A 22077-nucleotide genomic window follows, 5' to 3' on the forward strand; every position below is an offset into this window, starting at 1 on the left:
ACTTGATGGTATCCCTGATAAGCATCTAGCATACATATAAGCTAGCATTCAATAGTAGAATCCACCACCTGATCGATGTGAGGCAAGGGATAATAATCCTTTGGGCAAGCTTTATTAAGATCCCAAAAGTCTATGCACGCTCGCCATTTATTTTCAGGCTTGGAGACGAGGACAACATTGGCCAACCAACTAGGGAATTGCACCTCTCGAATATAACCAGCTTCTAGTAATTTATCCACCTCCTCCTTGATGATTTTATTTTGATCAGCTCTGAAATCCCGCTTCCTTTGTTTGACCGGTCGGGCATCATGAAACACATGAAGTGCGCGCTCCATGACCATAGGGGATACTCCTGTTACTTCCTTGGGTGTCCAGGCGAACACATCATTATTGCGTATTAGACATTGTATCAGCTTGTCTTTCAGTTCCGGCTCTAGATCCAATGCTACATGAGTAACAGCTTCTAGCCAACCAATTTGAATCTGCACCTCCTCTTTTTCTTCATACACCAGGGCAGACGACCCTTCTTGGATAGCATTAACTTTCATTTTTTGGATTTTCCGTGCAACATTAGCCTCCATTTTAACTATTGTCACGTAGCACTTCCACGCTACCAATTGATCTTCTTTTACCCCCCCCCCCCTCCCCCCCCTACTTGATCATCCATAGGAAATTTAATCTTCTGACAAAAAGTAGAAATGATCGTCCGGAATTCATTTAAGGTCGGTCGACCCAGGATCACATTATATGCAGAGGGTGCGCCCACCACCATGAAATACGACCGGCGCATCCTCATTAAGGACTGTTCTCCCAAAGATATAACCAATTTTATCTGACCTAATGATTGAACTTCATTTCCAGTGACCCCGTATAGAGGAGTTACCATGGGTTGCAACTCACTTGGATCTATTTACAACTGATCAAAACCTTGTTTGAAAATAATATTAACTAAACTACCAGTATCAATGAAGGTACGAGAAATGTTATAATTGGCTATAACAGCCTTGATTATTAATGCATCATCATGGGACAGTTCTACCCCCTCCAGATCTTTAGGTCCGAAACTAATTTCTAGCCCGACCACCTTTTCAACGCTACACCCTACAACATGAATCTCCAGTCGCCGGGCATGTGATTTCCTCATCCGGTTATAATCACCATCTGTCGGTCCTCCAGCTATCATGTTAATATTACCCTGGAGAGCATTACTGTAATTTTCTTCTTGTCGAACTAATGTTGTTTCTTGTCGCGCTTAACTGGGTGCTTGAGTTTGCCCGGCCGGGAGTGGCAGAACTCCTGTATGTAATTCAACCATCTGATACTCCAGCTTGAGCGGACTATTTTACCTCAGATACTATCGGCAGTTTGGGGCTGGAGAACACCGCCGATATCGAGGATTGCAAGCTTGTTGATTCCTTAGAGTATAACAATTTTCTATACTATGAGTATTTGTTGAGTGATATATGCACCATCTTCATGGGATCTCTTGAGGAACCCCCACGTGTTGCACAACTTGAGGTTGCGGTTCAGGATGTCGCTATGGAGGAACTGTGCAAGGCCCTCTGGGTGGCTGAGCAGACACCATCGAGCGATCCACATTTAGAGTGAGAGTGGGAGTGACAACTTCCTTCCTTCGAGCGGCTTGGGCCTCTTCCATATTAATAAACTCAATCACTCGCTCAATCAATAAATCAAAATTGGTTGGAGGGTTTTTGACCAAATCCTTAAAAAATCCATTGTCATTAAGCCCTTGAGAAAAGGTGCTTACCAGGTTCTCGGTGGTAGCCGTAGGAACATCTATGGCTATCTGATTGAACCTTTTAATATAGGCTCGGATAGATTCCTTCAGCCCTGTTTAATTGAAAAGAGACTCCAGGGGGTCTTGTGATATCGCCAATTGCTAGAAAAATGATGAAGAAATACCTTGCGAAAATCCTTGAAGCGGCGAATAGAATTATCTATTAGCCGCTTAAACCACCTCTGAGCTACTCCTTCAAAGGTAGTAAGGAACATCCAACATTTGACATCGTTAGTAAATTGTTGTAGGAGAGTGGCATTCTCAAATTTAAGAAGATGATCTTTTGGATCCGTTGTTCCGGAATATTCTCCGATATTTAAGTTTTGATAATACTTCGGCAGGGAATCATCCATCACTCGTTAAGAGAATGGAGTGACGATCCTCTCAGGAGAACTATGGCTGGCAATGATCTACCCTTTATGTTTATCCCACATAGGCGCTTCTCCAGAAGATTCTTGGGGAACTTCCCTTCATCCTCCTTGCTCAAAAGGTGTGCGAAGAAATACTCGAGGACGTCGGGCTGGGGAGAGAGGAGTTGGAAGCAAGCAAGCAAAATCCTCCTCCTCACCTCTTCTCTCCCTTGGATAAGCAGTTGTTGATATCGCCGGATTTAGAGCCACGGGTAATGTACCACTAGTATTGACTTGTTGTTGTTGTTGCAATAGTTTCTACACTCTAGCGTTGATGAGCAACTCCAGATCTTCTTGCGTCATGGTTATGGTGTTAAGTTTTCCAGCCTCTTCCATCTCCTAGCTTCAGATCCAGGTGAAGATTCCCACAGACGGCGCTAAATTTGATCCTGTCTGATATCTGTGAGGTGGTGCACTGGCTCCGGTGAACGGTGGTTCCAAAGAAGATGCACTCTTGGGGATCTAGAAAAGCTCCTCAATGGTCCTACACATAATGAGATGAGTTAACAAAATGTTAGTGACCTACAACCGGGGTGGGGATCCCTGTCGAGGGAGAAAGGAGAATCTCATAGCTAGGTGAATTATAATTAATAAGATAATGGTTGACCGAATAAAAGGTTTTTTGCAAGCGCTTGGTTAGGCGGCGCTTGACCAAGATTAGGAGTACTTAGCCTTATGAAAACTTTTAGTGTATTATCGGTCGAGTGAAGGTCGAGGGAGCGCCAGTGTGCTTATATGCGCTCAGCTGGACAAAGCTCGACCGAACATCAAGGCACTTACCCTTATACAACTTTTAGTATATTACTAGCCGAGTGAAAGCCGAGCGAGCACCAATGTGTTTATATGCGCTCGGCCGGATAAAGCCCGACCTCGTGTAAAGACACTTCGCCTTATACAACTTTTAGTATATTATAGGCCGAGTGAAGGCCGAGCGAGCACCAGTGTACTTATATGCGCTCAGCAGGATAAAGTCTGACTGAGCGTAAAGGCACTTAACCTTATATAGCTTTTAGTATATTACAGGCCGAGTGAAGGCCGAGCGAGCACCAATGTGCTTATATGCGCTCGGCCAAACAAAGCCCCACCGAACATCAAGGCGCTTAGCCTTATACAACTTTTAGTATATTACTGGCCGAGTGAAGGCCGAGCAAGCATCAATGTGCTTATATGCTCTCGGCTAGACAAAGCCCGACCGAGCTAAAGGTACTTAGCCTTATAAATCTTATAGTATATTACCGGCCGAGTGAAGGCTAAGCGAGTATCAATGTGCTTATATATGCTTGGTCGGATAAAGCCCAACCAAACGTAAAGGTACTTAGCCTTACACAACTTATAGTATATTACCGGCCAGTGAAGGACAAGTGAGCATCAATGTGCTTATATGCGCTCGGCTAGACAAAGCCCGACCAAACGTAAAGACATTTAGCCTTATACAACTTTTTGTACATTATCAACCGAGTGAAGGTCGAGCAAGCACTAATATGTTTATATAAGCTCAGCCGGACAAAGCTCGACCAAGTGTAAAGGCACTCAGCCTTATAAAGCTTATAGTACATTCTCAACCAAGACATGCTTAACAAAAAGTATTCTCAATATATACACGACCGGCTTAAATAACCGGTCGAAACATGCTTAACAGAAGGCATTCTCAATATATACACGACCGACTTAAATGACTGACCAAAACATGCTTAACAGAAGATATTCTCAATATATACACGATCGACTTGAATGACTGGCCGAAACAAGCTTAGCAGAAGGCATTCTCAATATATACACGACTGACTTAAATGACCGGTTGAGACATACATAACAGAAGATAGCATACAAGTATGACAACTTGGTAAATTTGGCGGGAAATATTTTCTAGAAACTTCTTTAGTTATAGGGACGTGTTCCTATGCATACTTCATCAGGAATATGAGTCATAAATGACAAAAAAGGTATATATGAGATACAAAAAAGATTCCTTAAAGGATTATTACACGAAGCCTGAAGTGTAACTTTAACTTCTAATAAACTCTAACAAACCGGGGATCACCTTATGACTACGGAGGTTATATGAGGTAGTATAAAAAGGGGGATCCTCTTCGTTGGCAAGGTACACAATTCTAGCATCCAAAACTCTGTTTCTAAGTACTTTTATTACTGTACTTCTTCTTCTTCTTCCACCTTCAAGAGAGGAACTGACTTGAGTGTTGGAGGGCCTAGCCAGGGATCCCCACCCCGGTCTTAGGCCACTAACGTTTTGTTAGCTCATCTCATTGTGCGTAGGACCATTGAGGAGCTTTTCCAGATCCCCAGGAGTGCATCTTCCTCAGAACTACCGTTCACCGGAGCCAACACACCACCTCACAGATTTCAAATAGGATCAGTAATCAGCACATATCACCAAGTAGTAATCCACAAATTTATGTTCCTCATTATCCATCTTTATGGGTAAGGTTTATTTAATTTCATTTTATTATCCGTTTCACACATCTTTAGACTCTTTAAAGTTTTAACTCTTGTACACTTTTATGTAGATTGGATACTCTATTTTGATTAAAAATTTATTTGATTCAACGAAAATTATGGCAAAAGGAGTGCTCCATAGTATAGATCCAAATACTATAGTAGGGAGACAAGCACTAGAATCAAATTGGTGTGAAGTAAAAATACAAGTTATCGTAGAACCAGAAGAGAGTTTGATTAGACCTTATGATTTTTTACAGAAGTTCGAGGATATACTCGGAGAAATGATAGCCTGGACTTATCATCTGGTGTAATTTTAACTTTTCATTAAAATATTATTAATTTTTTATATTTATCATGTTATTACAATTTTAAATAAATATGAAATATATTTACAGTTAACTGTAAGTGAAGATTATTATTAGATGAATATGAAATGATACTTTACATCTTCTGGTTTCCTATGGATTCTATCTTTATCATTATTTCTATTAACATTTTGTCTGCAATATTATTTTATTTCACTAATACAAATATATTCATTGTATTTTATAAGTGATGGGTACTAGGATTTTTGTGAATCAATATGACGGTTGAAGATGGTTTGCCTAGTTTAGTTTTTATTTTATAAGATTCTGTTAGGTCTAAAACTTAATATCTTGAGTTTAGAGTGTAATTAGTTTGTATTTGTAACTCTGACTCAAATATTTGTTCGATGTAAGTAGATTATCTATTTGCACTTTAAATTGTATTTTATGATTTTTTTTTTCTATTCTAAATGGTGGATAGATTGTGATGATGTGTAAAATTGAATTTATATTATATATTCTAAATAAATATTAATGATCATTTTAAATATATTTATAAACTATTATAAATATCATTATAGATTAGTTAAAGTGACATTTAAAATAATCTTATAAATTATCTTGAGTGACACTTTTTATTGTCCTTATAAAAAACTTATATATCATAATAAATGAGTTTTGGTGACATTTAGCTTTGTCATTGTTATGATGATAACACGACATATATAAATGTCCTTAAAAAAATATTTCCTGACATTATAGAATGTCATTATATCTTTAAATTTTGACACTTTTGATGTTAACATTGATATTATATAACGACATTGTAAAATATCAGAAAATAGAAGAGGCTCTAAGATGATATCATTTTATAGGGCGTGTTTGGTAGATGTCACCAAAACATTAGTGTCACCATAAATATACTATAAGGACATTTATGTGTGTCATAATAGACTAATTTTCTTATAGTGCCAAGAGGCCACACCTCTGAGACTTCACCCTCCAAGACCATCTTCTAGGACTCTCCTTTGTACCTGCTTACTCAGTGTTTATGTTAGATCACCAACCTTGCCTAACTTAAACTTATTTGACCAAATATCAAAAGTAAATAATGTATGGAGCAAGATTGCACAAACAAAGTTATCTCTGTTGAAAAGCAGGGGATGAGTGGTATTGTATCTTTCATTTTGGGCCATGTGATTACTGAAATAAGAAAAACTAAACAAATACCAAGACTTGATCTTGGGATAAGTAGTGTGGGAAGAAGAAAAAAATAGCAGTTAAAGCTCGACTGGTATTGCACCAATTTTGAGCAGTTCGAGGAAGTCACAACGAAAAACTTATTTGAAGAGGTAACTATATCAGTTTAGATTTATTCGAAAAACTTAAAACCAAAAAAGTAAAGTAGAAGAAAAAACAATAGAAATTAAATCCCCTTCTTGATTGGTAGTCATAACAATTCAGAGCGAACAGGATTCTGATACCACTTGTAGGATCGATTGGGGGGGGGGGAGGTGAATCATGTGTATTTTGAAAACTTGTCCTTTTCTTCTTTTAAAATCAAAGTGTGCACGACGGAATTACAAAAAAATAGAAACGAAAAATATGAGTATGTGCACTCGAGGAGTTACTTGGTTCAAAGCCTTTGGTGAATCCTACTTTAAGACCCACGATCCCTCGGATCATATCGATGGTCAATCCACTATAATCCTCTCTCGGAACCATCGAAATAGGGAATCGAGTACAATAGTAAACTAAGGACAAGTGTAACAATCTACACTTTCCTTTATGCAATAATTAAACACTTAATTAAAAATTTTATTACCCAATACTTGGAGATTATCATATTAAGCCCAATGTTGGATAACTTCTCTGTAGTAGTAGGATGTCGTAGAGTCATAGCACAATAGGAAGACAAAAGTTGAAGTAGATGGAATCCCGAAAGATCGTGTATAAAAGTTGTAAACGAGTAGTATTGAATACTTACCCTTTTATTGAGCATTGAGGATGCCTCCAATAGCAAATTGATCTAGAAAACCTCAGTCTTGATAAGCTCCACTTATTGTGGTTTCTATCTTCTCTAGGGCACCTTCTAGATGCTCTAAGATGCCTCTGCACCATGCTCTAAGGCGTCTCCAACCACATGGGAGGTGCCTTCATACCTTTCTGCACGAGTCTCCGGCCAAGGCAGCTAAGGCGCCTCCACTCAACCAAGAGGCGCCTCAAAACACTATTTATCCAAGACTTGAAGTGCTTTTTCAACCATGCAACATGAGTTAGTCCAAAAACAAACTATACCCTATAAAATAAAGCTAGCACAATGACAAAATAGCGTTATTAATTAAATCTTGTCTGTCCAAGACCAGGATCTAGTCAATGTCTTAATTTAGGGATCTAAAATGGACCTAAATTGAACCTACGCCTAAAGTCCCAATTGGGACTCGTCTTCACTAGAACACTCTCCTCCAGTGACTTACCTTACTTACCATACAGAATCACTTAACTCTCTTTTAGCCCACCAGGTCTTCCCGCTAGTTGTCAGGTCCATAAACCCAACTGGATGTCGGATAGCCATCAGGTCTCGCGCCCAGTCAGACTTTTCGCTAAATATCAAGTCACTCCTTGACCTATCTGGATTTCTACACCAGCTATCAGGTTCTCCTGACCTAGTTGGATTTCAATCTAGTGTCAAACCTGTTAGTATTAGCCCTAGTACCAATTATGAGATGATTGTAAGGAGCTCCTTTTGTATCATATTTCACTTATTAATAAAAGTCAAAGTTGGTTATTGTATTTACTTCAGTTCAGTGCCAAATGAATAAGTATAATAATATCCTAGGGTAGTAGGTTATAGTCTACAATGTATCAATTGGTTGAATTGATAGTGGAATATTGTGGATATATAGAACAATACTCTTAGCTATTCCTAGTCAAGCATTAATATGCAAGGATAATATTAATATATTGAGACTAGCATGTAGGTCAACGGATGACTTAATCTCACAAGTCATATATATGAAATATCAGGTTGACACATGAGTATATATTAAAGAATATATACTGAATGACCCGCCATGAGAATATTTTATGAATCGTAATAAGTGTCATAAATATTCTCAAGTGACTATTGGTATGAATAGTCCTTAGACCTGAAGTAACTATGGTTCCCTATATAAGGAGTTGTATATTTTGGTATCGACAAACGTCACATATAACTGGGTGGATCATAAAGTCGATCACTAGGTATGTAATAAGTTATGCGGAGAGATGTGAGTGATGTAGATGGGATCTATCCCTTTCATTTGACGGAAGTAATATCTGTGGGTCCCTTGATTAGTTGGACACAAGAATGCATGACCATGCTTAAATGAGTCAATATGCTATATTGAGCTTATTTGATTGAGTGTGTCTACCTAGAGATCAAGAAACAAAAAGATTGATAAGAGAATGTCATGGTCTATGCCTCATTGATCAATCTAAATATCAAGGATAGAAGGATTGAGTCATATAAGATAATAGACACGGAAAGGTTAGGTCGGATCTCGACATTCTCATCACTTGGGTAGCAATGATGCATTGCTAGATGTCACTCATTGCTTATGTATCTAAAATGGTTTTAAATACATTGCCAACATTACGAGAGCCTATTGGGTCACACACAAAGAAGGTGTTGATTTAGAGATGGATTATATGGTTAAGTTTAATCCAAATTGAGTTAGACTCGAATGAATTCAAATTAGACTTATTGAGTAATGGGTTAAACTCATTGGTTTATTGGATTAATGGCTTATTAGATTAATGGTTAATCCAATATACTAAATCTAACTTATTAAGATTAATGAATATTAATAGAGAATACATCGTTAATCGAAAAAAAATCAAGAGACAAAAATATTTTTGTATTCATTGGATAAGTACAAAAGTCATTTGTAAAAGTAACCTTTTTGGTAAAGTAACCTTTTGGTGAAGTAACATATTTGTTAAAGTAACCCTTTTGTGGAGTCACCTTATATAGATGAAGTGGCCTTTTGGGTGATGGTGATATTCTTGGTTTTTTTCTCTTCTTCCTCTTCTTCTCTTGGCCAAAAACAACCTTGTGTAGTTGCTAGCACAACAAAGGTTGTTTCTTCTCTAAGTCGTAAGTTCATGAGACGAATGGAGAACATGTTCGTGTGGATACAATAGTGGCGCGGATGTGCTAATCGCGCTGAGATCTGCATCCTAAAGAAACGTTGCTGCCGGGATTACAAAGGGCACACACCAAAGGTATAAACTCCCTTCATTAAACTTAGTATGTGGTTTTCCTTCGCATGGATCTTCTAGAAGGAACTTATTTTTCCGCTGCACTTTTTGCATGTTTAGCGCTATAGTTCCTTACAGTGGTATCAGAGCTACCCTTGTGAAGACATATACTAACTTGTAGTAGATTTTTATATGTGATATAGAAATTGCATCAGATTTTACTATGATTTACATGATTATGAGTAAGATTTCAGCCAACGGTCTTGGCTAAAGTTTTGTGGGTAGCGAGGTCTCGGGTATGGCAGCAACTCATACAATGAGTATGCAAAAGAATTTTGCTTCGGGGGCGTTGCCCCCTAACTCCCGCAAGGGGCGCTCCCCCCTTGACCCCCGCCCACTAACTGGCTAACGAGACTGCCGTGGCGTTGTGACTCATAAGTCTTTGTTTAAATCATAGTAGATTTTATGTCAATATTATGAATGTTATGTGACATGGTACATGGTTATGGCCCTTAACCCCGATGTGATTGGATGTGTGTATTGTAATTCATAATACGACTTACGTGTCGTGCCTCTCCCTTTTTCTTCTTGTTGTAAATTTAGACTACCCTTGAATGTAACTCGAGGTTTCTTTAGATTTTGTAATGTGCAAATTAGAGAAGAATAAGTGTACTGGACGATGGTGAAAAGGGGAGAAGGACAACAACACACGATGATCGAGGAAGCACTTGGAGAAGATGCTTTGACTTAGGTTGACCTTACGATCTTCTCATTGGCTTGAGTGGATCATAGAAAATGGGGCCATAACCATGTCATATTTTATTTTATGCATATATGTGATGTAGGTCATGATATGTTATGATTGTATATGATGCATGTGTAATTTAATCATAATTAGATCTCTTTTAAATATGTCTGCCAAAGTTTGGTACTCACTTTTACCTCAATCCATTGTAGTCAGGTTTTGCCAAAGCAAAATGACTCAATTTATCTTGGTAGAGTGCGACAGGACAATTGTGATGCCCAACTACTAAGCTTTAGGTGTGACTTAACTAAGTTATCTCAATTAGATTGAGAACTTAAAGGTATATCCCATACGATGAAATTCAAATTATACTAGTCTTGGGCGATTAGCTAAAGCTAACTCAAGATGAACTATAATGTGGATTTCATAAAGATGGACAAATGAACAAATAGTCTTGTTCACCCAATGATACAAGAGTTACATATGATGTAATTGGTAAATGTTGCCTACCTATGTTATACTAAGTCTTGGGTGATTAGCCAAAGTTAACTCAAGATGACGTATAATATGGATCTTGTCCCACATGAATGTCAACATGATTGGACTTGGAGCTAGTAATGTGGGTAACACCATATCCATGACTTGCTCCTACCAAAGCTTTACAATTCAATGGGAGAATCATTTAATTAAAGACTTAATTAAATGACCTAAATATGATATTTATTTCTATATTTTATTGTTGTAGATCATCATGTCATCAAATACGTCGAATACTCTCTCACTGTGATCTGTCCTTGATAAGGATAAGCTCAATGGAGCTAACTTCCTGGTCTGGTATACAAACCTGAGAATAGTTCTCATGCAAGAAAGAAAACTGTACATCCTTGAGCAACCTATTACTGAAACACCCCCCACCACTGCGACTAGAGCCGATAAAGATGCTTATAAGAAGCACCAAGATGATGCATTAGATGTATCATGTCTTATATTTGCCACTATGAACTTTGAGCTTCAGAAGCAACATGAAAACATGGAGGCTTATGATTGTTTGAACACCTTAGACAGTTATACCAAGGACAAAGAAGGCATGAGAGATTTGAGATATCTAAGACTATTTTAATGCAAAATGTAAGAAGGAAGTCCCTTAGGGCCTTATGTGCTCAAAATGATCGAGTATGTGGAGAACCTACAAAGATTGAGATTTTCACTAGGGCAAGAATTGGCCACTGACCTAATTCTATAGTCATTGCTCGAGAGTTATAGTCAATTTGTCATGAACTATAACATGAATGAAATTGGCAAGTCATTGCTTGAGATGTTGAGCATGTTGAGACCTGCTGAACTCAATCTTAAGAAGGCAAAGCTTAGTATCATTTTAATGATGTCAAAGGGAAATGGCAAATGGAAGCCCAAAGGTAAGGGTAAAATCCAAGCCAAAGGCAAAGGCAAGACTCATGCATTGAAACCCAAAGGTGAGGTGGCTAAGGAAGGAACCTGCTTCCACTGTGGTGAAAATGGACACTGGAAGCAGAACTGCAAGTTGTACCTAGAAGAAGTGAAACGGAAGAGAAGTGAGACTTATGCCTCAGGTATAAATGTTATAGAAGTCAATCTATCTATTTCTTCTTCATGGGTATTAAATATCGGGTGTGTATCTTACATTTGAACTAATGTGTAGGGACTGAGAAATAATAAAACTTAACAAAGGGAGAAGTGGACCTATGAGTAGGCAATGGCGCAAGACTTGCTGCTATAGCCGTAGGAACATATTCCTTATTTTTACCCACTGGGCTTGTTTTAGAACTTGAAAAGTGTTGTTATGTGTCTGCCTTAACTAAGAACATCATCTCTGTTTCTTGTTTGAACAAGAAAGGATTTTCATTTGTAATAAAAGATAAATGTTGTTCCATTTATTTCAATAAAATGTTCTATTGTATTGCACATCTTGTGAATAGACTCTATGTTCTAGACTTTGACAGCCCAATCTATAACATAAATACCAAATGGTTCAAGTCTAATGATTTGAACTAAACATATCTCTGGCATTGTCGCTCAGGTCATATAAATGAGAGTCGGATATCCCAACTCCATAATGATGGACTTTTGGACTCATTTGATTTTGAATCATATAAGGTATGTAAATCTTGTCTTCAAGGTAAGATGGCAAAGACTTCATTTAGTGGATATAGCGAAAGAGATAATGGCTTATTAGGACTCATATATACTGATGTATGTGGCCCTTTCAGAATAACAGCTAGAGGAGACTACCATTACTTCATTACTTTTACTAATAATTTCAATAGATATGGTTATGTGTATCTGATGCGACATAGTCAGAATCCTTTGAAAAGCTCAAAGAATTCAAGAATGAAGTACAAAATTAATTTAGTAAGAGTATTAAGATGCTTCGATCAGATCGAGGTGGGGAATACCTTAGTCAAGCATTTCATGACCATCTCGTTGAGTGTGAAATCATATCTCAACTCACTCCACCTGGAACACCATAATGGAATAGTGTATCAGAAATGAGAAATCGTACTTTATTAGATATGGTACGATCGATAATGAATCAAACAGAACTTCCTGCTTCCTTCTGGGGGCATGCTCTAGAAACACCCACTTTCACACTTAACCGCATTCCATCTAAAGCTATTATAAAGACACCATATACGATATAGACTGGGAAGAGTCTTAAGATGTCTTTCATGAAGATTTGGGGATGTGAGGCTTATGTTCGACGGCAAGTCTCAGATAAACTAGGATCTAAATCAGACAAGTGCTACCTTATAGGATATCCCAAGGAAACAAAGAGATATTACTTCTATGATTCCACACAAAGAAAGGTGTTTGTTACCAGAACTGGTGTCTTTCTAAAAGGGGAATTTATTTCTAGAAAAACTAGTGGGAGTAAAGTCGATCTTAAAGAAATTCAAGATATACAAACTAGCACTGACATCTTGATGGAAACTGAACAGGTACCACAAAATATTGTGGATCATGATTTTGTTACATTACAAGAAATTGTGGAGCAACAACCTGTTCAAGTAGCATAAGCTCGACGCAGATCTGATAGGACTCGTCCTCAACCTGAGAAATATTCTTTTCTCTTATCTGACAACGGTGATGTAGAGTTTATTGGTCTCAATAAGCCTACATCTTATCAGCAAGCTGTACAAGGCCCAGATTGTGAGAAATGACTAGAAGCTATGAGATTTGAAATGGAATCCATGTACACTAATCAAGTATGAACCTTGGTTGATCCACCTGAAGGAATCAACCTCATTGGGTGTAAGTGGGTCTTCAAAGTGAAGACTGATATGGATGGTCATATGCATACATATAAAGGTAGATTGGTGGCTAAAGGATTCAAACAAATTCATAGTATAGACTATGATGAAACATTTTCGCCAGTTGCGATGCTCAAGTCCATTCGGATCATGCTTGCTATTGCAGCTTAATATAATTATGAGATCTGGTATATGGATGTCAAAACTACATTTCTTAACGAAAATCTACTCGAGGATGTGTACATGACACAACCTGAGAGTTTTGTCTATCCAAAGCATGCTGGAAAGGTGTGTAAGTTGCAATGATCCATTTATGGATTGAAGCAAGCTTCTAGAACATGGAATCTTCGATTCGATGATGCGATCAAAGCATTTGGTTTAATCAAGAATGAAGATGAACCTTATGTCTACAAGAGTGTTATTAGGAGTATAGTTATCTTTCTCATATTATATATAGATGACATACTTCTCATTGGAAATGATATCTCTGCTTTTCAGTCAGTGAAGACTTGGCTTGGAAATTATTTCTCAATGAAGGACTTAGGTGAATCAACCTAAATTTTAGGCAACAAGATCTATAGAGGTAGATCTAAGTGATTGCTTGGTCTAAGTCAAAGTACATATATTAACAAAGTGCTTAAATGTTTTGCCATGCAGGTTTCCAAGAAGGGATTCCTGCCAATGTCACATAGTGTGAGTCTTTCGAAGACTCAATGCCCCTCTTCTAAGGAAGAAAGGGACCGCATGGATCAGATTCCTTATGTATCTGCTATAGGTTCTATCATGTATACCATGCTTTATACTCGCCCAGATGTCTCGTATGCATTAAGCATGACAAGCAAATACCAGTCAGATCCAGGTGAAGGTCATTGGACAACAGTCAAGAATATTCTTAAGTACTTGAGAAGAACTCAAGATTATTTCTTAATCTTTAGAAGTGATGAAGAGCTTGCTGTAAAGGGTTACACCGATACTAGCTTCTAAACCGGCAAGGATGATTAAATATCACAGTCAGAGTATGTATTTTTCTTAAATGGTGGTGTTGTGAGCTGGAAGACTTCAAAGCAGGAAATAGTTTCTGATTCTACAACAGAGGCCAAATACATTGTTGATTCAGCTGCAGCTAAAGAGGCTATTTAGATTAGGAAGTTCATTACAGAACTTGGTGTTGTTCCTAGTATAGCGAACCCAATAGACCTCTATTGTGATAACAACGGGGCTATTGCATAGGCTAAGGAACCTCGCTCTCATCAGAGATCCAAACACATACTATGACGATTCCTTCTCATTCGAGAAATTATCAATAGAGGAGATGTGAGAATATGCAGAGTAACAACTGATGCTAACATTATAGATCCCTTGACCAAGGCTTTGGCATAGAGGAAGTATGATGATCATACTAGGTCACTGGGTATTAGATATTTCAGTGATTAACACTAGTGCTAGTGGGAGATTTTTAGTATTAGCCCTAGTACCAATTATGAGATGATTGTAAGGGGATCTTTTTGTATCATATTTCAGTTATTAATAAAAGTCAAAGTTGGTTATTATATTTACTTCAGTTTAGTGTTGAATGAATAAGCATAATAATATCCTAGGGTAGTAGGTTATAGTCTACAATGTATCAATTGGTTGAATTGATAGTGGAATGTTATGGATATATAGAACACTACTCTTAACTATTCCTAGTTAAGCATTAATATGCAAGAACAATATTAATGCGTTGACACTAGCATGTAGGTCAACGGATGACTTAATCTCATAAGTCATGGATATGAGATATCAGGTTAACACATGGGTATATATTAGAAAATATATACTGAATAACCCGCCATGAGAATATTTCATAGATCATAATGAGTGTCATAAATATTCTCATATGACTATTGGTATGAATAATCCTTAGACCTGAAGTTACTACGGTTCTCTACATAAGGAATTGTATACTTTGGTATCGACAAATGTCACCTATAACAGGATGGATCATAAAGTCAATCACTGGGTATGTAATAAGTTATGCGGAGGGATGTGAGTTATGTAGCTGAGATCTATCCCTTCCATATGACGGAAGCAATATCTGTGGGCCCTTTGATTAGTAGGCAACAAGAATGCATGGTCATGCTTAAATAAGTCAATATGTGATATTGAGCTTATTTGATTGAGTGTGTTTACTTAAAGATCAATAAACACAAAGATTAATAAGAGGATGACACGGTCTATGCCTCATTAATCAATTCAGATATCAAGAATAGAAAGATTGAGTCATACAAGATAATAGACACGGAAAGGTTAGGTCAGATCTCAACATTCTCGCCACTTGGGTAGCAATGATGCATTACTAGATGCCACTTATTGCTTATGTATCTAAAATGATTTTAGATACATTGTCAACGTTATGAGAGTCTATTGGGTCACACACAAAGAACACGTTGATTTGAAGATGGATTATATGGTTAAGTCTAATCCGAATTGAGTTAGACTCGAATGAATTCGGATTAGACTCTTGAGTAATGGGTTAGACTCATTGATTTATTGGGTTAATGACTTATTAGATTAATGGTTAATCCAATATACTAAATCCAACCCATTAAGATTAATGAATAATAATAGAGATTAATACATCATTAATCAAAAGGAATATCAAGAGATAAAAATATTTTTGTATTCATTGGATGAGTACAAAAGTCATTTGTAAAAGTAACCTTTAGGCGAAGTAACATTTTTGGTAAAGTAACCTTTTGGTGAAGTAACATATTTGTTAAAGTAATGCTTTTATGAAGTTACCTTATATAGATGAAGTGACCTTTTGGGTGATGGTGATCTTCTTGGTTTTTGCTCTTCTTCCTCTTCTTCTCTTGGGCAAAAACAACCTTGTGTAATTGCTAGCACAACAAAGGTTGTTTCTTCTCCAAGTCGTGAGTTCGTGAGACGAACGAAGAACGTGTTCGTGTGGATACCGTAGAGACGCGGGCGTGCTGATTGCGCTGAGATCTGCATCCTAAAGAAACGTTGTTGTCGGGATTGTGTAGGCACGCACCAAAGGTACAAACTCCCTTCATTAAACTTAGTATGTGGTTTTCCTTCGCATGAATCTTCTAGAAGGAACTTGTTTTTGTACTGTGCTTTCTGCATGTTTAGCGTTATATTTCCTTACAAGACCCATCAAGTCCTGCACATTTAGTAGAAAGGTTATATCACACCACACCTAACTTTAATCTATTTGTCATTCATCAAAACTTAGGTTTGATTTTTGGTGACACCTACACTAACAATATTAACTTTCATGAATATATTTGTAGACTTTATGTGGAGGTTAAGCAAATCATTATTTTGACACAAGAATCAATGCCCACTAGAGTTACAGGCATCTCAACTAGGTGCATAGGGATAGGGTTCACAGCCTCTTTCCATCGATAAGATTAATAACATTTATTATAAAGTTATCGGTGGAAGGAAGAAGACCTCTCTCTACAAGCTTAGCTCTTAGGACAAAGTTGTCTTTGAGCAGATGAGAGCTTCAGGGATTAGTGGTTGTCCTAGTTCCTCCTCCTCATCTAGTGAGGTACAAGCATTGCATGAGGAAATTTAGGATTTGCAGACTTGACTCTCGTCATTGGACGAGACGATGGTTGAGAGGAATGCAGAGGCACAGGAGATGCGCAAGTGACAGACTCGAACTGAGGAGATAGTTCGCCATATACAAGCATTTGCAACAACGTTCTATCCAAATTCATAGATGTCGTGCTCCCATCATTTGGAGTCCTAAGAGACTGAGGATTCCGACCATTCTCCTATTGAGTAGATCATTTTGAGGTATGTTATCTTTTATCTTAGTTTTTAATTTTTCTCTATGTTAATCTTGTCAAAAATATTGCTATTACTTTTTTTTAAAGATTATATACATATCTAATTGTATTATAATTTTCTATGATTATTTTCAAATGTTGCATGTTTCTATCACCATATCCAGATATCCAAAATCTAAAGTCAAGTATATTTTAATTTTATATTAGATTTTTATCAGGATGTCTTATATGAATGATATAAACTTTGTGCCATTATTTTAGATGTATCAGGATTTTTATCATATTCTATTAGTTTTATAAGTTATCTTTTTTATGTATGGATTTCTACTATTTTTAATGAAGACTAGTCATCACGCACATGCATTTATTAAAACGCATAAATTAGTACCCCCAAACTCATAAATTAGACTTGATAATGGTGCATCAGCCTCATGCAGTAATGCAACGCAAGGGTGACGCTTGAGAACCCCTGCAGAAGCTACTATAACACACTCTCCCTCATAAAAAATTAATTTATTTTTTTTTATATCAGATATTACACTGATTAAAATAGGTACTACACTTGATCTTAGCCAAAAGGTCGTTAAATGTATGCTTTCTAATGTTGTCGACCCAAGATATTTATAGAAATTTCTCCACTCGCGGTGTTGCTAATCCTAAGATGTGGGATTAAAGAAAAACATGACAGTGAATATTTTTTATATAAAAAAAAGACATTAACGTAATTTCATTTTAGACTTCACCAAAATTAATTAGTAAAGGGTTCAAATTCTTAATAAAATATTAAGATTAGTGTCGGATTTTAATATCTATCGCTAATCAATCAATAAATTCCATATATCAAATTAGTAATGGAATATTAATTAATATCACTCGTTAATTCGATAAACGAAATCTAAATTCCGTTAACAGTGGAATATTTAAATCCGTCCCTATATATACTGATGGCATATATAAGTCATCACTCATTAGCGACGGATTTAAATATTCTATTGCAAAAAATGTCAATGATAGAAATCTAAACGGCAGAGTATGATCTATCACTAATCCATCACTAATTACACATAACAACAGAATAAGTCTATCGCTAAATGTTAGAATTTTTATTGTGCATCACATAATATTCTATTTAGGCAGCAGCATATGTTGAAAATTAAACTTAATTATTGATAGAGATAAAATATTATGAAATTAGTGGATAGAAATAGAATATGACAAGAGTTTATGGTAAAAAAATAATCTAAATTCAATGTATTTAAAATAAATATGGACATAATGAAAGATAAATATGGAATTAATGATTATCTAATAATTCTATAAATATATTAATTGTTTTAGTGAATGAAGTCAAGTTGAAGTCAACGTCTACTTTCTTATTCTCCTAAATTACATTTCTTCTTTCATAATTTTTTTTCCCCAACAAAGATCTCTCTAATTGGCCTTCTTCTTCTTGTGTACTTAATGGTTAGGAGAATCTTAGTTTGGAGGGAGGATGACATATGACTTGTCTTAGCCTGCTATCTAGACAAAACATGAAGGAAAAAGGTGACAGTAAAACGAAGAAGAGAAGCTTATAAATTGAAACCTGCTATGTGTCGAAAACACTTGCATAGGTCAACATGACATCAACTTCATTGTTCTCCAGATATCGATGAACAAGCTACATGTGAATTTCCCCCTGATGAATGCCATAGCTAGCCTTTCACCCGACACTCTATGAATCAGTGATCTATTAAGTATATGATTGTGATATTAAACTGAAGCTTCAAATACACACATTAAATGTATCATCTCTCATATGTTAGGCTGTGCATGCATATATATATACCACCACCATATCAATAGCCAAAATGGATAAGTACAACAGTACTGAGCATGTAAACTCGATTTGTTGATCTGCTACTCTACCAGGAGTCTCTTCACATGAGAGTGTTCCAGAATCCAGCTGGAGGTAGATCATCACCACCTCCTTCCTTGTTATTAATATTCTTGGCAAATTGCTCGTTCTTATTGTAATTTGAAGGCGCTTCTACTACTCTGAGCTCCTCAGGAGGAAACAGAAGCTTACTGCTACTACCTGCAGCAGAACTACTCTCCTGAACACCTAGCAAATTTCCAAGCCCAGCATTGCTACAGTCAAAAGGAAAGCTCAGAGTGTAGTCGGGCAGTGGCATGGGCATGATGAATTCATGCCCGAGGCCAGGAGTATAAGCCCTGCAGGTGGCTTCTTGTCTGGAGTAGTCAGTGCTGCCGTCGTCAGGGAGACCCTGCTTGAGGCCCTGCCCCTCATGGAACGACTTTGGACCTTTGGAAGAGGAGGAGGAAGTGGCAGATCTCTTGTTCTTTCTCGAGCCACCACCCACAGGGACATTCCTGAGGGACCCACCCTCGGTCCAGTATCTCCTGCAGGTCTTGCAGAAGTACCTGGGCTGGCTGAGGCTGTAGTTGTTGTAGTAGCAGAACTTGGTGCTGGTGGAGTTGCACCTGGGACACTTGAGGGCTTGCTCCTTGCTTGGCCTCGCCGCTGGCTGCGCCCTGGTGCAGCCGCTGTTTGCAGTGGCGGCGGTTACGGGGAAGGCAAACTTATATCCCGCGGGCTTCACCTGCAGCCCCATGCCCATGTTCTGCAGACCACCAAATTAAATGTTACACCACAAAATTCCCATATGCGTTGGATAAGTTCGCAGAGGCCACAGATCTCTCAGGCAGGATCCTCTGGACCGCACTTTGCGGTCCAGAGGATCTGCTCTCCAGATCTCTAAACAATTAACAAGATCAAGAACATGGAGCGAGGAATTAGGAAATAGGGATGGCAAAACAAAAAGTGAGAGGAAAAAAGCAAGTTAAGTTATACAGATCAATAAAGAAGAAATCCATGACAAGAACAAAGCAAAGTAATACCTTTAATAACATGAACGCAACTCAGCCATATTGCATGCGATCAAAGGAAAGTGAAAGTATGGAAAGAGAAAAAGTAGAACAAAGTTAGGGTAATTAAAGTAGTTTGCTGCTTCCAAGGACGAAAGGTCTGGAATTTTTTTGATGTTTTTTTTCCCCTCAAAAGATTCAGTCCAAAGGAGAGGAGATGATGAGAGAGATGAAAAACTAATTAATCTTCACAGATCTCTAGGCAGTGCACCCCTGATAATTAGGTAGATATATACTCTAACTTTTGGAGAAAAAGTTAGAGTAAAATAGGGAAATAGATGACTCCGTCAAGATCTGATTCTAATTACCTGCGGCGACTGGTTGGTATCCATGCAAATATTCTCAAGTGATCCAAGGCAAAAGGAAGAGGAAGCGGAGCTGCTAGAAAAGGAGGAAGAAGAGGCCATCATTATAGATGATGGAGCAAGATGAGTATGGAATGAGATGGATCGTTGGCTCTAGTTCAAATCTTTTGAGGAGGTGCATATATTTCCATTCATTCTATATTATGAATGCACATTTCTATTTGCATTAGAATTTTGTCCATAGCTGTCCTTGTGCTGATACAGTGAGTGTATGGGTCAGCCATATTGTGTTAAAGAAAGACTTGACTATGCCTTGCATTGGAAGCAAAGGAGGGCAGGACAAATAAGGTGTGTGCTGTGATGTAGAATCTATAGATTGGACCCCATACTTAGTGTAGGAAGGAGAAAAATGATGGCATGTCGCATAGATCTTGCAGTTCTAGTTTTCTCAAACAGTATAACTTTATTTCTAAGTCTTTATTCTATTTGATAAATCCTAAAGAAAGTGTTGTGTATCAAAGGCCTAAGTTCAAGCTTCATCTTTATCTTTTCTGAAAGTTAGAAGAGGTTTAATCCAATTCAAAATGTATACTCATACGGCCTATTATGAGTATCCCAACAATAATATGAGATTGATAGTTAAGATGATGTGATAGTTAAAATTAAGATGAGAAAGTAATTAAAGTCCGAATGTATATATCTGAATGAATTACCTCTTAAAAATTGAGGCTCCCAGTATAAACTCAGACGATCCTAGAGTCGATCAGACGTATGGGGCTTAGCTCCGCACTTCTCATCGGTAAGACTCCCAGCATAAACTCGAACGATCCTAGAGCCGATTAGATATACAAGGTTTAACTCTCCACTTCTCATGGGCAATGCTCCCGACATAAACCCGAGCGGCCTTAGAACCGACCGGGCATACAGGACTCAGTTCTCAACTTCTCATGGGTAAGACTCATAGTATAAACCCGAGTGCCCCTAGAGTCAGCCGGGTATACAAGACTCAGCTCGCCACTTCTCATGAACAAGGATCCCAACATAAACCTGAAAGGCCCTAGAGCCGACCGGATCTACAGGGCTCAGCTCCCCTCTCTCCTGTGCAAGTCTTTCAGCATACAGTTAGTCGAACTTATAATCAGTCGGATCTACAAGGTTCAGTTCCCCACTTCTCCTGTGAAAGTTTCTTAGCATACATTCGCCCGGTCTCTAGATCCGGTCAGACCTCCAGACTCAGTTCCACATTTCTCCTAGACGCGGCTCCCAGCTTACATCCGCTTAGCCCCAGAGTCGGTCGGACCTCTAGAGTTCATTCCTCATCTCTCTTGGGTGCAGTCCCAGTTATATTCGTTCGGTCCCAGAGCCAGTCAAATTTGCTCTAGGAGACAACATTGTTAGGGAATCGTAACAGCTTGTCAGAGAATAACATCTACTCACCAGAGAATATTTCCTTATTCTGACATATACACATAATGAAACCTTCCTCTACCTAGAGGAAGACTGCTCTACATGCTCCACCACCCGACATATTCTGACACCAAACATTATTTGACACCTCATTATTGTATTGATTATGAGGGTCGATATAAAAAGGGGTCATCTCTGTTGGCCAAGTACGCTCACATATGCATTCATATTACTGTTCTACTGTTCATCTTCTTCTATATTTTCAATCGACTACTATTCTGACTTGAATGTCAGAGTGCCTGTGCTAGGGACCTCCTCCTGGTTCTCGCTCTAACATTCCTATTGGCTCTTTCTGTGGTGTGTGTAGGTTTGCAGATTCTAGCTCTA

At 37.8% G+C, this 22077-nt stretch overlaps 1 protein-coding gene and 1 pseudogene across 2 annotated transcripts; both read right to left on the bottom strand.

The window, feature by feature from the left end:
- Positions 1-17463: 17463 nt before the first annotated feature.
- On the bottom strand, positions 17464-17643 carry LOC121983678 (annotated as a pseudogene).
- A 1137-nt stretch (positions 17644-18780) lies between these two features.
- On the bottom strand, positions 18781-20540 carry LOC121981296 (cyclic dof factor 5-like). Of its 2 annotated transcripts, none has more exons than XM_042533743.1 (2): positions 20287-20540; positions 18781-19674 (listed from the first exon to the last, which is right to left on the bottom strand). In XM_042533743.1, the coding sequence occupies exons 1-2, from the start codon at positions 20386-20388 to the stop codon at positions 18970-18972; spliced, it is 807 nt and encodes a 268-aa protein (XP_042389677.1). In that variant the 5' UTR covers positions 20389-20540; the 3' UTR covers positions 18781-18969. The 2 variants fall into 2 exon arrangements, with proteins under 2 accessions (XP_042389677.1, XP_042389678.1); XM_042533744.1 differs by lacking the exon at positions 20287-20540 and adding an exon at positions 19952-20101.
- Between the last annotated feature and the right edge of the window lie 1537 nt (positions 20541-22077).

Source organism: Zingiber officinale, chromosome 5A (genome assembly GCF_018446385.1).
Source record: "Zingiber officinale cultivar Zhangliang chromosome 5A, Zo_v1.1, whole genome shotgun sequence".
Lineage (NCBI taxonomy): Eukaryota > Viridiplantae > Streptophyta > Magnoliopsida > Zingiberales > Zingiberaceae > Zingiber > Zingiber officinale.